This window comes from Salvelinus fontinalis, chromosome 19, assembly GCF_029448725.1.
Source record: "Salvelinus fontinalis isolate EN_2023a chromosome 19, ASM2944872v1, whole genome shotgun sequence".
In the NCBI taxonomy this organism is placed as follows: domain Eukaryota; kingdom Metazoa; phylum Chordata; class Actinopteri; order Salmoniformes; family Salmonidae; genus Salvelinus; species Salvelinus fontinalis.
Window position 1 is genome coordinate 51,055,668 of NC_074683.1, and position 18,255 is coordinate 51,073,922.

Sequence of the window (18,255 nt, forward strand, 5' to 3'; positions counted from 1 at the left end):
CATTGATACAGCGTGTTCCTCCACTACATTGATACAGCGTGTTCCTCCACTACATTGATACAGCGTGTTCCTCCACTACATTGATACAGCGTGTTCCTCCACTACATTGATACAGCGTGTTCCTCCTCCTCCACTACATTGATACAGCGTGTTCCTCCTCCTCCACTACATTGATACAGCGTGTTCCTCCACTACATTGATACAGCGTGTTCCTCCTCCTCCACTACATTGATACAGCGTGTTCCTCCTCCTCCACTACATTGATACAGCGTGTTCCTCCTCCTCCACTACATTGATACAGCGTGTTCCTCCTCCTCCACTACATTGATACAGCGTGTTCCTCCTCCTCCACTACATTGATACAGCGTGTTCCTCCACTACATTGATACAGCGTGTTCCTCCTCCTCCACTACATTGATACAGCGTGTTCCTCCACTACATTGATACAGCGTGTTCCTCCACTACATTGATACAGCGTGTTCCTCCTCCTCCACTACATTGATACAGCGTGTTCCTCCACTACATTGATACAGCGTGTTCCTCCACTACATTGATACAGCGTGTTCCTCCTCCTCCACTACATTGATACAGCGTGTTCCTCCTCCTCCACTACATTGATACAGCGTGTTCCTCCACTACATTGATACAGCGTGTTCCTCCTCCTCCACTACATTGATACAGCGTGTTCCTCCTCCTCCACTACATTGATACAGCGTGTTCCTCCTCCTCCACTACATTGATACAGCGTGTTCCTCCTCCTCCACTACATTGATACAGCGTGTTCCTCCACTACATTGATACAGCGTTTTCCTCCTCCTCCACTACATTGATACAGCGTGTTCCTCCACTACATTGATACAGCGTGTTCCTCCACCTCCACTACATTGATACAGCGTGTTCCTCCTCCTCCACTACATTGATACAGCGTTTTCCTCCTCCTCCACTACATTGATACAGCGTGTTCCTCCACTACATTGATACAGCGTGTTCCTCCACCTCCACTACATTGATACAGCGTGTTCCTCCACCTCCACTACATTGATACAGCGTGTTCCTCCACCTCCACTACATTGATACAGCGTGTTCCTCCTCCTCCACTACATTGATACAGCGTGTTCCTCCACTACATTGATACAGCGTGTTCCTCCACTACATTGATACAGCGTGTTCCTCCACCTACACTACATTGATACAGCGTGTTCCTCCTCCTCCACTACATTGATACAGCGTGTTCCTCCACTACATTGATACAGCGTGTTCCTCCTCCTCCACTACATTGATACAGCGTGTTCCTCCACTACATTGATACAGCGTGTTCCTCCACTACATTGATACAGCGTGTTCCTCCACTACATTGATACAGCGTGTTCCTCCTCCTCCACTACATTGATACAGCGTGTTCCTCCTCCTCCACTACATTGATACAGCGTGTTCCTCCACCTACACTACATTGTTACAGCGTGTTCCTCCTCCTCCACTACATTGATACAGCGTGTTCCTCCACTACATTGATACAGCGTGTTCCTCCACTACATTGATACAGCGTGTTCCTCCACTACATTGATACAGCGTGTTCCTCCACCTCCACTACATTGATACAGCGTGTTCCTCCACTACATTGATACAGCGTGTTCCTCCACTACATTGATACAGCGTGTTCCTCCTCCTCCACTACATTGATACAGCGTGTTCCTCCACCTACACTACATTGATACAGCGTGTTCCTCCTCCTCCACTACATTGATACAGCGTGTTCCTCCACTACATTGATACAGCGTGTTCCTCCTCCTCCACTTCATTGATACAGCGTGTTCCTCCACCTCCACTACATTGATACAGCGTGTTCCTCCACCTCCACTACATTGATACAGCGTGTTCCTCCACTACATTGATACAGCGTGTTCCTCCTCCTCCACTACATTGATACAGCGTGTTCCTCCTCCTCCACTACATTGATACAGCGTGTTCCTCCACCTCCACTACATTGATACAGAGTGTTCCTCCACTACATTGATACAGCGTGTTCCTCCACTACATTGATACAGCGTGTTCCTCCTCCTACACTACATTGTTACAGCGTGTTCCTCCTCCTCCACTACATTGATACAGCGTGTTCCTCCTCCTCCACTACATTGATACAGCGTGTTCCTCCACCTACACTACATTGATACAGCGTGTTCCTCCTCCTCCACTACATTGATACAGCGTGTTCCTCCTCCTACACTACATTGTTACAGCGTGTTCCTCCTCCTCCACTACATTGATACAGCGTGTTCCTCCTCCTCCACTACATTGATACAGCGTGTTCCTCCACTACATTGATACAGCGTGTTCCTCCTCCTACACTACATTGTTACAGCGTGTTCCTCCTCCTCCACTACATTGATACAGCGTGTTCCTCCACTACATTGATACAGCGTGTTCCTCCTCCTCCACTACTTTGATACAGCGTGTTCCTCCACCTCCACTACATTGATACAGCGTGTTCCTCCTCCTCCACTACATTGATACAGCGTGTTCCTCCTCCTCCACTACATTGATACAGCGTGTTCCTCCACTACATTGATACAGCGTGTTCCTCCTCCACTACATTGATACAGCGTGTTCCTCCACCTCCACTACATTGATACAGCGTGTTCCTCCACTACATTGATACAGCGTGTTCCTCCACCTCCACTACATTGATACAGCGTGTTCCTCCACTACATTGATACAGCGTGTTCCTCCTCCTCCACTACATTGATACAGCGTGTTCCTCCTCCTCCACTACATTGATACAGCGTGTTCCTCCACCTCCACTACATTGATACAGCGTGTTCCTCCACTACATTGATACAGCGTGTTCCTCCACCTACACTACTGTGATTAAGCATCTTGGGGATTTAGAAGTGAGTATACGGCCACTGAAGAATAAGTGTGTATACGGAGTACACCTGGTATAGTCTCCCACTACAGCACTTTATACAACAAGAAGCCTAGGTCCTTACAGTCCTTAGCCGTGGTATATTGGCCATATACATATACATATATTACCCCTAACCAGAGGAGCTTCCTTGTGACAGGTTAGGACTCAGCCCCTAACCAGAGGAGCTTCCTTGTGACACGTTAGGACTCAGCCCCTAACCAGAGGAGCTTCCTTGTGACACGTTAGGACTCAGCCCCTAACCAGAGGAGCTTCCTTGTGACACGTTAGGACTCAGCCCCTAACCAGAGGAGCTTCCTTGTGACACGTTAGGACTCAGCCCCTAACCAGAGGAGCTTCGTTGTGACAGGTTAGGACTCAGCCCCTAACCAGAGGAGCTTCCTTGTGACACTGGGCCTCCATTTGACCAGGGTCAAATAGGTTAGAAAACATCAAGGAGGCATCCCTAGTCCTTATATAGTGCACTACAGAGGCCTATAGACCCTGGTCAAATGGAGTGCACTACAGAGCCCTATAGACCCTGGTCAAATGGAGTGCACTACAGAGCCCTATAGACCCTGGTCAAATGGAGTGCACTACAGAGCCCTATAGACCCTGGTCAAATGGAGTGCACTACAGAGCCCTATAGACCCTGGTCAAATGGAGTGCACTACAGAGCCCTATAGACCCTGGTCAAATGGAGTGCACTACAGAGCCCTATAGACCCTGGTCAAATGGAGTGCACTACAGAGCCCTATAGACCCTGGTCAAATGGAGTTCACTACAGAGCCCTATGGACCCTGGTCAAATGGAGTGCACTACAGAGCCCTATAGACCCTGGTCAAATGGAGTGCACTACAGAGCCCTATAGACCCTGGTCAAATGGAGTGCACTACAGAGTCCTATAGACCCTGGTCAAATGGAGTGCACTACAGAGTCCTATAGACCCTGGTCAAATGGAGTGCACTACAGAGTCCTATAGACCCTGGTCAAATGGAGTGCATTACAGAGTCCTATAGACCCTGGTCAAATGGAGTGCACTACAGATCCCTATAGACCCTGGTCAAATGGAGTGCACTACAGAGTCCTATAGACCCTGGTCAAATGGAGTGCACTACAGAGCCTTATAGACCCTATTCCCTTAATAGGGCACTACAGAGTCCTATAGACCCTGGTCAAATGGAGTGCACTACAGAGCCCTATATACCCTATTCCCTTAATTTGTGCACTACCTTTGACCAGGACATGTGGGTTAATAGGGTCCCATTTCAGAGAAACCATATCATCTACCATAATAGTGGTACCTCCTCTCCTCCGTCATTGGTTCTCAGCGTTCGACACTGAAGAGCCGAAGACGTTTCCCGATCGACAGTGACGTCAACAACAAAAGGTGACAATTTCACAAATCAGCTTTTTCATTATGACTGATCATTTTTCAGTGTTTTACTCTGGGTGTTTTTTTCTCTTTATATTCACTTTGCATATTTTCCGTTGATAAATGGAAACTCTTTTACCAGAATAATGAACTGTACACCTGAATTGGTGGTTTGGTATTACTGGTACTGAGGTATCTATGGCATCGATCATCGCACAATCTCAAATGTCTTTCCGAAAGACTTGGTAATATAAAAGTCTGAGAAGATTATTTTTTTGGGGGCGAGGTACACTTCTTCTCATCATCATGAGTCTCAGCCTGTTGACATTTCTCTGTCTCGGTCTTTGCCTCCCAGTGTGGAATGGTGAGTACCTTTTCAAATATGATACAAGACATTTCTTTCTTTAAGGACTAGATTTAGCCAATGCAGAGTTAGTTGTTAGTTGTATTGTGTTGTTGGGACCTTAGGTGTTATGAGGTGGACCCCTATTTCTGGATGATGTGGACCTGTATTGGATACAAGCTCAGCAACAGCAGTGAGTGAATCTAACCTCTCTTTCTCTCTCTCTCTCTCCCCCTTCTCTCTCTCTCTCTCTCTCTCTCTACCCACCTCTCTCCAGCCCTGAAGGTTTCCCAGCCGTACCGTGTGGTGAGTCATCGTGGTGAGGTGGAGTTATTCTGCTCCTACCACCACACGGGGAGACATGAACCGGAGGAGCTAAGGATCGCTCTGTATCGGGGGATGTACGGCGAGCAGGAAGAACAGAAGGTGTGCGCCTCCTCCTTCACCAACACAAACACAGACTTCCAGACGGAGGGAGAGGCAGAGAGGACGGTGCGTTGTCGAGGCCAGTTAGAGCCTGGCAAGGTGAACCTGACTATCTCTGGTCTCCGGGGTAACGACACTGACCTGTACCGCTGTGCCATAGAAGTCCTGTACCCTCCGCCATACCTCAGGACGTTTGGGAATGGCACCCTTCTCTATATAACAGGTAATACTGAATGCTAACTGTATATTAGGGATACATACATCTAAAGGCTGAATGCTAATGACATTATGTACGTACCTATCATGTGGACTTTGAACCAAGCTTTGATTCGATTGTGATTTGTGTGAGAATATTGGGGTTGGGTTAAAGACGCAGACTTGAAGTTAGCATTGAGCCCTAGTTCTCAAAACCAATATGCTTATTGAATTCAGATGTGACCGTTGATACGATTGTGCATTTTGGTGAATTTCTGTAGAGGAACCTGAGTGCTTTACCCCAGAGGCCCAGAGAAGAGATGATGTAACGGGAGAAACGTCAGTCAGACTACCGCTAGCAGGACTGGCCGCTGCCACCATATTAATAGTCATCTCTGCCATTGTTATCCTCTTCGTTCATCAGGTGAGCTCTTACAAAAACACGACTTCTGCTTTAACGCCGATCACTCCTTCACGAGCAACAACATTACAACCTGATAACAAGAGTCACTTTCTGTTGATACGCTGTGTCCGTTTTGAATAGATTTAATAATATATTTAACCTTCTAGGTTCTACAGAGGAAAAGGAGATTTGAAACAATAATACCAATGGCGTCACAGAATGACGGAAGATTTGATTATGGGAACTTCCAATGAAGAATTTTTAAAGAAATTATATATATTTTATATATATATATATTATTTTTTTAAATCCATTCTATATGTTTCATTGTGTTGTAATATAAAGAAATTGCAGACTAGTGAAATCAAGTCTACGACTAGCCTCGAATAAATTGTTGGTTTTTGATCAGTAATTTCCGTCTTTGTCACAATCATTTCTTATAAACACACGTTTTGTTGAATAGCCAATTGGTTACTGAACACTCAAGAGTGTGCTGATGATCTTACTCAGAGATTTCACCAGTAGCACTAATATCTAGATGGCATTTCAAATGAAATGACTACACATTTACTGAGATTTCTTTGTCCTACTCAAAATAAAACACTAGACCACGATAAAGATCCATATTGAGATTGTGGTCGAGACTCAAGACAGCCTTTGATGAGTTATCACTTCCTGTCTGGATCGACAGCCGACAGCTGGAGAAATATTCAAATAAACAGCTGGAGAAATATTCAAATAAACAGCTGGAGAAATATTCAAATAAACAGCTGGAGAAATATTCAAATAAACAGCTGGAGAAATATTCAAATAAACAGCTGGAGAAATATTCAAATAAACATGTGTAGGCTATTATAATTGGTTTTACCTTTTAGAAATATGTATTTACCAATCACTCACAAAATCCTAAAATGTGTGTCTTTTTAAGAACCGTATAGCTGAATAATTCCTTAACCTATAGGGCTTTGTAGTGCACTCCATTTGACCAGGGTCTATAGGGCTTTGTAGTGCACTCCATTTGACCAGGGTCTATAGGGCTCTGTAGTGCACTCCATTTGACCAGGGTCTATAGGGCTCTGTAGTGCACTCCATTTGACCAGGGTCTATAGGGCTCTGTAGTGCACTCCATTTGACCAGGGTCTATAGGGCTCTGTAGTGCACTCCATTTGACCAGGGTCTATAGGGCTCTGTAGTGCACTCCATTTGACCAGGGTCTATAGGGCTCTGTAGTGCACTCCATTTGACCAGGGTCTAACAATAATTCAATTCATGATACAGTGGCCTTCAGAAAGTATTCACACCCCATGACTTTTCCCACATTTTATTGTTACAGCCTGAAATTAAAAATGGATTCCATTGAGATTGTGTGTCACTGGGCCTACACACAACACACCATAATGTCAAAGTGGAATTATGTCTTTAGACATTTTTTTACAAATTAATTAAAAATTAGAAGCTTAAAGGTCTTGAGTCAATAACTATTGAACTTTGTTCTGGCAAGCCTAAATAAGTTCAGGAATAAACATTTGCTTAACAATCACATTATACTGTTGCATGGACTCACTGTGTGTGCAGTAATAGTGTTTAATATGATTTCTGAATGACTACCTCGTCTCTGTACCCCCACACATACAATTATCTATAAGGTCCCTCAGTCGAGCAGAGAATTTCCAACACAGATTCAACCACAAACACCAGGGAGGTTTTCCAATGCCTCGCAAAGAAGGCCACCTATTGGTAGATGGGTAAAACATGAAAAAGCAGACATTGAATATCCCTTTGAGCATGGTGAAGTTATTAATTACACTTTGGATGGCGTATCAATACACCCAGTCACTACAAAGATACAGGAGTCCTTCCTAACTCAGTTGCTGGAGTTACTCCCCAATACTAACCATAACTTACTCCACAATACTAACCATAACTTACTCCCCAATACTAACCATAACTTACTCCACAATACTAACCATAACTTACTCCCCAATACTAACCTAACTTACGCCCCAATACTAACCATAACTTACTCCCCAATACTAACCATAACTTACGCCACAATACTAACCATAACTTACGCCACAATACTAACCATAACTTACGCCACAATACTAACCATAACTTACTCCACAATACTAACCTAGCTTACTCTGCAATACTAACCTAACTGACAGAGTGAAAAGAAGGAAGCCTGTACAGAATAAAAATATTCCAAAACATCCACTCTGGTGGTGGCTGCATCATGTTATGAGTATGCTTGTCATCGGCAAGGACTAGGGAGTTTTTCAGTATAAAAAATAAATGGAATAGAGCTAAGCCCAGGTAAAAAACTAGAGGAAAACCTGGTTTAGTCTGCTTTCCAACAGACACTGGGAGACGAATCCACCTTTCAGCAGGACAATAGCCTAAAACACAAGGCTATATACATGTAATATTCCTGAGGAGCTGGCCTATTACATTTTTGACTAAAATTGTCTTGAACATCTATGGCAATACTTGAAAATGGCTTTCTAGCAATGATCACAACCTACTTGACAAAGCTTGAAGAATATTAAAGAGAATAATGTGCAAATATTGTACAATCAAGATGAGTAAAGCTCTTCGATACTTACTCAGAAATACTCACAGCTGTAATCGCAGCCAACGGTGAATCTAACATGTGTTGACTAAAGGGTGTGAATACTTATTTTTGTTTAAAAAATAAATAAATAATAATTTTCAATAAAATTAGCAAACATTTCTAAAAAAACATATTTTCACTTTTTCATGATGAAGTAAATGGGTTTTTAGCTTGTAGCACAACAATATGTGGAATCATTTGAGGGGTATAAATACTTTCGGAATGTAAGGGCTGTCGTTCTCCTCTTCCTCGGACGAGGAGAGGAGAGAAGGATCAGTAGACCAAAACGCAGCATTCGGGAAATAAGCCTTCTCTTTATTATAAACGACGGCAACACGAAAACAAAACACTTTCAAAATACAAAACAAGAAAACGACGTAGACGAAAACCTGAACATGAACTTACTTAACTAAAACGTAAAACTCACGGACAGGAACAGACTACATCAAAAACGCACGAACAACCAAACAGTCCCGTATGGTGCAAACCATAACACAGATACGGAAGACAATCACCCACAAACAAACAGTGAGAACACCCTACCTAAATATGACTCTCAATTAGAGGAAAACGCAAAACACCTGCCTCTAATTAAGAGCCATACCAGGCAACCCAAAACCAACATAGAAACAGAAAACATTGACTGCCCACCCAAAACACACGCCCTGACCATAAACACATACAAAAACAACAGAAAACAGGTCAGGACCGTTACACGGAAGGCATTGTAGATTATCAGGTGCCAAGAACTTTGACCGTCGACCCCGACAACAACATTTTCTGAAAAATATGCCTTTAATAAGTTGATGTAGTCTTATTTTGTTACCAAAGTAATAATAAGAAAGAAAAGTGAATCAAACCTCAAAAGCACTTCTTCATTATCAATCCATCTGCCAGTTTCCCCACTGACACCCTGTTCCCTAAGTAGTGCACTGCTTCTAACCAGCGTGCCATTTGGGACACAGTTTCCAGCGTGTGCTTTGACAGTATAATAACAGGATGTCAGGATCGGGGCCCCATGCAGCTCTGGGGTTCAAGCACTATTTGAAATCACTTCAAATGCTTTAGCTGGGCTTGATTGGCTGCTTGACAGTTACAATGGAACCAGCAGGAAGTTCCTATACGCCCCAAACCCTGTCCATCTGCTACTGCAGGCAGGCTAAAGCTAACACTTACAAGTATTTGAAAGATTTCAAATAGTATTTGAACCCAGGCATGCCCTACAGGAGGCCTCTTCTTCTAGAGACTACCGCACCTTTACAGCTAGTGTGCGTCCCAAACGGCACCTTATTCCCTACATAGTGCACTACTTTTGACCAGAGCCCTATGGCACCCTATGTAGGGAATAGGGTGCTACGGCCCATAGGGCTCTGGTCTAAAGTAGTGTACTATGTAGGGAATAGGGTGCTACGGCCCATAGGGCTCTGGTCTAAAGTAGTGCACTATGTAGGGAATAGGGCTCTGGTCTAAAGTAGTGCACTATATAGGGAATAGGGCTCTGGTCTAAAGTAGTGCACTATGTAGGGAATAGGGTGCTACGGCCCATAGGGCTCTGGTCTAAAGTAGTGCACTATGTAGTGAATAGGGTGCTACGGCCCATAGGGCTCTGGTCTAAAGTAGTGCACTATGTAGGCAATAGGATGCCATTTGGACGAGCCCAGCCTCTTTACTGCTGACTGACTTCGGTCTAGTTCCTCGTGACAAACTTCAGAGAAACACACTCAACACAACAGGATGTGGCAGTAACCACTGATTAGGCTCGCCTAGTTAGAAATCAAAGGGTTTTTCCTTTTTTACTGATAACAGAAATTGTCCGTGAACATGCTGGTACAGCAGATTTACATGACCTACAACAAAAAATGACGAAAAATGGAGAAAAGGAAAATGTGTACATTTAATAGCTAACAAGGTACGGGTGCTGTATTTACCGTATTTAGTGGAGCCTATTAGTCTGCTAACAACAGAAAAACACACCCGTACCACTGGCAAGGAACCTGTTAAGCTCCATTTATTCTCACGGGAATGCAAATGCCTCCATATTTCCATTTCTACTAAATCAAAACTAGAAAGATTTTCCAGTGTGGTCAAAAGTGTTTAACCACGAACAAGTCCTCTTGTCTTCGCTTTAACCATACACAGTCACTATCCATTTTAGCGTATGAAATGGTCTTTCATAATAATAGACATTAGATATTAAAATAAATGTGTGAGGGGGGGGGGGGGGACATCACAGTTTAATATGTTTAAACATCTTTATTCATATTTTCAAAATGACATTAAATAAATCATAGACAACACCTGGTTTAGTCGGGAATCCATCTATACTTGAACCCACTTTACCACTTGGTGTCTGTGACACTCCCGATGACAGACAAGCATACCAATTAAAGCCACGTGATAGGAGGAGAGCTAGAGAGTTATGAGAAGAGAGATTTCCACTCTAGTCATCACTGTTCATTTGGGCGTCTGTCAGAGTTAGGCTCAGCTAGCTAAAGGTTCAAACACAAATAATAAGAAGAGTTAAGATGCGAATCGGAGTCATCTCAGTGGCTGCCTGGTTTCTAACTCTTCTCTGCTCCTGCCACGGTGAGACCTGTACCTTTATGTTTCATTATATACAATATATATCAATGTTAATAATGTCATACTTCTCTTTTTTGGGGGGAAAATGGAGATTGTATTTATATCCACCTGACACATAATAACTAAAATTCATGGAAATGTATATAAGTTTATCCTCTTCAACCTGTCTGGGATAAAAGTCCTCAAGAAATGAGTCTGTCGAAAATACCATGGATTCATTTTTTTTTTGGTTTGGTGAGACAAAGTACCACGTTTTCCTCAAACAAATGACTTTCCGTTGAGATTCTACAGTAAATCAAATCAAATCAATTGCATTTAGATAGTCCTTCTTACATCGGCTGATATCTCAAAGTGCTGTACAGAAACCCAGCCTAAAACCCCAAAGCAGCAAGCAATGCAGGTGTAGAAGCAACGGTGGCTAGGAAAATGTTATCTTCTCTCTTGTCGTTTCACTCTGACTGTCTCTCCCCTCCCAGGGTTTCAGGTGATGCAGCCTGTGAAACGGACACTTAACCCCGACAGGACTGTCTCCATCACCTGTAGCCACACAGACCCAGTTGAGCTCTTTGTCATTGACGCCAGGCTAAACAGACTCGATAACTCTGATGTTACCATGGTTTGTCAGGTGAGTGACAGACCACGGACCGCTCTAGTCACTCCCCACTGCTTTCAAGTCCCCGTGACAGGTGTTCAGGCTGTAGGGGGACCGAGCACTCCCTTTCTCCTGGGCCTATGGATTGCTCTCCCTGTGACCATCTGAAAGACGGCCCAGCCACAGACCAACCCTATCTGTCAAGACTCTTTTAGCCCTGATTTTTAACTGCCTTGATTCTTTAAATCAATTCAATTTAATTCAACTTTATGACTTTACAACTTTATAACTTTATTAATTTATGACTTCATAACTTTATTAATTTATGACTTTATAACTTTATTAATTTATGACTTTATAACTTTATTAATTTATGACTTCATAACTTTATTAATTTATGACTTTATAACTTTGTATTTTTTGTCTTTATTGTTTGTTTGTTTGTTTGTTGTTTAGTTTCTGCCTACGTAGAGTATTGAGATTCCTCTGTATATTAAAATGTATTATTATTATCAGGTGAATAACAGTCAGATAGTTGACTGCAACTACATGAAGGTGACGTGGAACCAGTACAAGTTCACGTTACACAACTTAAAGACCGAGGACATCAGTTGTCTGTTCCAGTGTGAGTTCTCATTGACATCTGCTTTGACCATGAAACCCATCACAACTGTAAAGGGGAACCCCTCCACCAAACTGCTGCCAGGTTAGTGGAACATTTGCCTTGTACATTTAGGTTACGTCCCAAGTGCTCTAATACCCTATTAGGGTGCACTACTTTTGACCAGGGATCTGGTCTGAATTAGTGCACCATACACTATAGGGTTCCACTTGGGACACAACCCGTAGATTGATTACCTGTGTTGTATGTTTAGAAAGTTCAAATGATGCATGTGATGTACAGCAGGTTACAGTATGTAACTAAATGTTGCATTTGATAGTGATTGCATAATTTATCAATACAAATCCACTAGGAATTACTGCAGTGTCTGACTGGCATACGGTAGTGTATAGATAATCCATTAAGTACTGCATAATGTATTATGATAATGGTAGTTTCTAGATAATCCATTAAGTACTGCATAATGTATTATGATAATGGTAGTTTCTAGATAATCCATTAAGTACTGCATAATGTATTATGATAATGGTAGTTTCTAGATAATCCATTAAGTACTGCATAATGTATTATGATAATGGTAGTTTCTAGATATTCCATTAAGTACTGCATAATGTATTATGATAATGGTAGTTTCTAGATATTCCATGAAGTACTTCATAATGTATTATGATAATGGTAGTTTCTAGATATTCCATGAAGTACTGCATAATGTATTATGATAATGTATTGTATCATGTCTAAACTCCATTTCCTCCTCTGTCGTGTTTGCTATACTTTATGTTTTCCCAGAGAAGGTTGTGTTGAAGATATTCCATGTTTTTGACTGTCTGTTCCCAGGACTAGCAGGAGATGCTCCTGTCCCCGTGTGTCCTTCACCTCTACCCGAGTCTCCTGAGGCTGAGCTGATTGACCGACTGAAGTGGATTGTGATTGGCCTGTCTGTGTTCCTCTGCTTCTACAGCTTCACCGTCACCTTCTTCTATATCAGGCTGAGGGTCAGGCTCATTATAATATATAAAAACGTTACAGCTGATTGGCTGATTGAAATGGCAGGAGAGGAAAACAATCAACAGGCTTCAAGTACAACTTGTGTTCGGAACACGTTGTCTAGTATTCATGTCAAAGCCATCATTATTTCAACTTGTGTTCGGAACACGTTGTCTAGTATTCATGTCAAAGCCATCATTATTTCAACTTGTGTTCGGAACACGTTGTCTAGTATTCATGTCAAAGCCATCATTATTTCAAGCTATGTTTGTGTAGATTGGAGTTTCTCTTCCTTAATGTTATTCATTGCCAAGCACCAGACTTTTCTTTTGTTTACTTCTCTGATCTCTAGTGTTTTGGGGTCATTTTTTTTCCAGGTCCTTCGATCTGAGGAGCTGTATGATTCGCTGACATACGTCCCCATGCAGGTTTGGATACTTTAAAAAAAATGAGAGATCAGATTTGAGTCCAACCAATATAGGACTGGTTTCCTGGATACAGATTACGTCTTGGATTAGGCTCAATCTGTGTCCGGGAAACGGCCCATTAGTGTTTGAAGTGCTGGCACAACCTAAAGCTCTTACACTGAGTTCAAGTTGTTGCAGTGAGAAACATACACAGAGCCTTCAGAAAGTATTCAGACCCGTTGACTTTTTCCACATTTTGTTACGTTACAGCTTTATTCTAAAATCGACACAATACCCCATAATGACAAAGCGAAAACAGATTTATAAAAAAATGTAAAACAGAAATACCTTATTTACATAAGTATTCAGACCCTTTGCTATGAGACTTGAAATTGAGCTCAGGTGCATCCTGTTTCCATTGATCATCCTTGAGATGTTTCTGTTACTTCATTGGAGTCCACCTGTGGTAAATTCAATTGATTGGACATGATTGGTGAGGGTGGCAGATAGCCTAGTGGTTAGAGCGTTGGGCCAGTAACCGAAAGGTTGCTAGATCGAATCCCAGAGCTGACAAGGTAAAAATATATCGTTCTGCCCCTGAACAAGGCAGTTAACCCACTGTACCCCGGTAGGCCATCATTGTAAATAAGAATTTGTTCTTAACTGACTTGCCTAGTTAAATAAAATAAAATAATGTCTGTAGAGCTCCGAGGCACAGATCTGGGGAAGGGTACCAAAAAAATGTCTGCAGCATTTAAGGTCCCCAAGAACACAGTGGCCTCCATCATTCTTAAATGGAAGAAGTTTGGAACCACCAAGACCTTTCCAAGAGCTGGACACCCAGCTAAACTGAGCAATCGGGGGAGAAGGTCCTTGGGCAGGGAGGTGACCAAGAACCAGGGAGAACCTTCCAGAACCTTGCAGGCCTCCACCAATCAGGCCTTTATGGTAGAGTGGCCAGGCAGAAGCCACTACTCAGTAAAAGGCACATGACAGCCCGCTTGGAGTTTGCCAAAAGGCACCTAAAGGACTCTCAGACCATAAGAAACAAGATTCTCTGGTCTGATGAAACCAAGATTGAACTCTTTGGCCTGAATACCAAGCGTCACATCTGGAAGAAACCTGGCACCATCCCTACAATGAAGCATGGTGGTGGCAGCATCATGCTGTGGGTATGTTTTTCAGCGGCAGGGGCTGGGAGACTAGTCAGGATCGAGGCAAAGATGAATGGAGCAAAGTACAGAGAGATCCTTGATGAAAGCCTGCTACAGAGCGCTCAGGACCTCAGACTGGGGTGAAGGATCACCTTCCAACAGGACAACGACCTTAAGCACACAGCCAAGACAACGCGGGAGTGGCTTCGGGACGAGTCTCTGAATGTCCTTGAGTGGCTCAGCCAGAGCCCGGACTTGAACCCGATCGAACATCTCTGGAGAGATCTGAAACTAACTGTGCAGCGACGCTCCCCATCCAACCTGACAGAGCTTGAGAGGATCTGCAGAGAAGAATGGGAGAAACTCCCCAAATACAGGTGTGCCAAGCTTGTAGCGTCATACCCAAGAAGACTCGAGCCTGTAATCGCTGCAAAAGGTGCTTCAACAGTAAAGGGTCTGAATAATTATGTGAATGTGAGATTTCTGTTTTGTAGCAAAAATTCTAAAAACGTGTTTTTGCTACATTGTTATGGGGCATTGTGTGTAGATTGATGAGGAAAAGTAACAATTTAATACATTTTAGCATTGGGCTGTAACCTAACAACATTTTGAAAAAGTCAAGCAGTCTGAATACTTTTCAAAGGCAATGTAATTGCACAGATATAAAAGCACATCATTGAAGCCAATATATTGGACAATTCTGTACATAATCTTCAAAACAAAATAATGAAAATGTTAAAATAATAATATTTCTGTTCTAATTTGTTTCCTCAGCCTAATCAGACCCGACCTACGGTGAGAATATTCAATACACGTGCTTCCAACGTTGTCACAACAGTAGTTCCCTGTGCTTCCAACGTTGTCACAACAGTAGTTATAACTTGTCAACAATGTGATCTAACTTTCCTCCTGGTTTAGGATCACTAATTATCCATGTTAGCTACGCATATCATTAAATAATGATCCTACTTGGATCATTCCAGTCTAAAAGGGTAAATGATAAAAGGTTCAAGTTGACACAGTTGATATTTTCTGTATTTCAGACGGGAAGAGGGAACATTAATTCAACCTACATGGATATGAGGAAGGTACCAGTTGGAGTGAGAGGCTCACGATCCATCAACCACAATTCCCAACTCAATTGTTGACCAAGTAAAGAGACCTTCAACGGATCAGATCAATCACATCGGATTCAGAACTTTTTGAAGCCTAATGTATGAAAGAGCTGATAACACTTAAAAGGCCCATTGTTTTATTAGTTATAAGAATGTATAGGAGGCTTTCTAAAGTCCCATCCCGCTGGGCACAGACGTCAGCTCGACGTTCAGTTTGTATAGGAGGCTTTCTAAAGTCCCATCCCGCTGGGCACAGACGTCAGCTCAACGTTCAGTTTTGTTTCACATTTTGGTTGTTGTAAACTTAAACGTGAATTCAAAGTGAACTCATTTTTTTTAAATGGGTGAAAACAATTATTTCTTTACGTTGATGACATTTTGCACGTTGATTCTGCATCATCACACCGAGAGAGAAAAAAAGTTTTGAAATGATGTGAATACAACGTTACGTTTTTTGCCAAGTGCGATGCTGCTTACTAGTCTAGAATGTGTATAATATATATAGATATAAGTGCCTAAGTAAGGCTTTCCCGACTCGTCACAATGATTGTAGAAACTAGAAAAAGTGCTGCTTGTTATATTCAAATGGAATTTTAATAAACTCATGATGTCTATGGGAGAGAGCAGAGTGATATGGGAAATCACGAGCTAAAGGAATTAAGACTTATTTATTTCACGCAAAAACAACAACATGGATTTCAAAGTTGAACAAACCATGTAACTCTATGCACAAGGACTACTTTGAACAATATGCACAGAACATGTCACAAAAACACATTTACTGGAAGAATTGTGAAGATGCAAAGTTTGATAACAGAATTACGGTAAAATACCCAAAATACCGTTTTTTTTTTTATGTGACCACATTTTATCAAAACTCTTGTTAAAATATTTTTTTCTTAACGAATTAAGATCCAAAGATGTCTGAAGAAAGAATGCCGTGTCAGCTATGACATCACAGTTTTTATTTATTATTTATTTTGGGCTATTGAACTATATAGTACGTGAAGTGGATTTACATCTGGGTAACAGAATTGCGGTAACAGAATTTCATCATGGGTCCACACAGAAATGCATAATTCTGAATATGAATGTCATTCTCGTCAGGGTTATGTATCCTAAATAGATACACAAAGGTAGAAATATGCAATACTCTCCTTTGCATATTTGGGTATTATTCCACACACTGGCTATTATTCTAATGAGCTCGGCCCCTAAACAAGACCAAATTTGATTGGTTCGGACCGGATCTAATCTGAACCAATCGTAGGTGTCTGTCTATGTTTCACAAGTTTGTACATGACAGTATATAGTACAGTAAAGCAGCAGTTCTCAAGCTATTTGACCCGGGACCGTTGGTTCAAGATTGTGACACTCCCAATGATGTATATAAACCCTGGATGGCTAATGCCATGTATTTGCCAGTGAGAGGCGTTGAAGCCACAGGTCGGCCATATTGGTACTCCCCAGAAGAAGCAGTCCTCCATAGGAATGTATTGAATTCCAATGTATTTCAATTAGATGTTTCAAGGACAAAATTACACGTATTAAAGTATTTTCTTGTTGTTTTGAGGACAGTAAACTTTCAAAAAAAATTATACTTGACGGAAAATGTTTTTATATATTTTATTAAAAGTATATATATGTTTAGCTCACATAATATAACTTAAAAGTAGGCTTTCAATTGTCTGTAATAGAATAAACCTGGCAAAAAACAAACGTAGACATTAATAAATTCATTTTTTTATAGCTTCTAAAATATTTTTTTTACACTGGTGGGGGAATGCTAAGATGGAGGCGCGGCGGCATCAGAACAGCGCCCTGTCGGACGTCTGTCGGTCGTCTGTCGGCCGTCTGTCGGTCGTCTGTCGGTCGTCTGTCGGCCGTCTGTCGGTCGTCTGTCGGTCGTCTGTCGGTCGTCTGTCGGTCGTCTGTCGGTCGTCTGTCGGTCGTCTGTCGGTCGTCTGTCGGTCGTCTGTCAGTCGTCTGTCGGTCGCCCTGTCGGTCGCCCTGTCGGTCGTCTGTCGGCCGTCTGTCGGTCGTCTGTCGGTCGTCTGTCGGTCGTCTGTCGGTCGTCTGTCGGTCGTCTGTCGGTCGCCCTGTCGGTCGTCTGTCGGTCGCCCTGTCGGTCGTCTGTCGGTCGTCTGTCGGTCGTCTGTCGGTCGTCTGTCGGTCGCCCTGTCGGTCGTCTGTCGGTCGCCCTGTCGGTCGTCTGTCGGTCGTCTGTCGGTCGTCTGTCGGTCGTCTGTCGGTCGTCTGTCGGTCGTCTGTCGGTCGCCCTGTCGGTCGTCTGTCGGTCGTCTGTCGGTCGTCTGTCGGTCGTCTGTCGGCCGTCTGTCGGTCGCCCTGTCGGTCGTCTGTCGGTCGTCTGTCGGTCGCCCTGTCGGTCGTCTGTCGGCCGTCTGTCGGTCGCCCTGTCGGTCGTCTGTCGGTCGTCTGTCGGTCGTCTGTCGGTCGCCTGTCGGCCGTCTGTCGGTCGCCTGTCGGCCGTCTGTCGGTCGCCCTGTCGGTCGTCTGTCGGTCGTCTGTTGGTCGCC

General features: G+C 43.0%; 2 protein-coding genes across 2 annotated transcripts; both read left to right on the forward strand.

Annotated features, from left to right (window-relative positions):
• The first annotated feature begins 2,574 nt into the window (after positions 1 to 2,574).
• cd28 (CD28 molecule) lies at positions 2,575 to 10,454 on the forward strand. Its single transcript, XM_055871910.1, has 4 exons — positions 2,575 to 4,641; positions 4,898 to 5,269; positions 5,523 to 5,665; positions 5,812 to 10,454. Exons 1-4 carry the CDS (start codon positions 4,584 to 4,586, stop codon positions 5,896 to 5,898), a joined length of 660 nt encoding a protein of 219 aa, XP_055727885.1. The 5' UTR covers positions 2,575 to 4,583; the 3' UTR covers positions 5,899 to 10,454.
• Positions 10,455 to 10,491: 37 nt separating this feature from the next.
• On the forward strand, positions 10,492 to 16,332 carry si:ch211-67e16.3 (uncharacterized). Its single transcript, XM_055871909.1, has 7 exons — positions 10,492 to 10,844; positions 11,318 to 11,466; positions 11,950 to 12,139; positions 12,893 to 13,050; positions 13,420 to 13,470; positions 15,378 to 15,398; positions 15,647 to 16,332. The coding sequence occupies exons 1-7, from the start codon at positions 10,784 to 10,786 to the stop codon at positions 15,749 to 15,751; spliced, it is 735 nt and encodes a 244-aa protein (XP_055727884.1). The 5' UTR covers positions 10,492 to 10,783; the 3' UTR covers positions 15,752 to 16,332.
• The last annotated feature ends 1,923 nt before the right edge of the window (positions 16,333 to 18,255 follow it).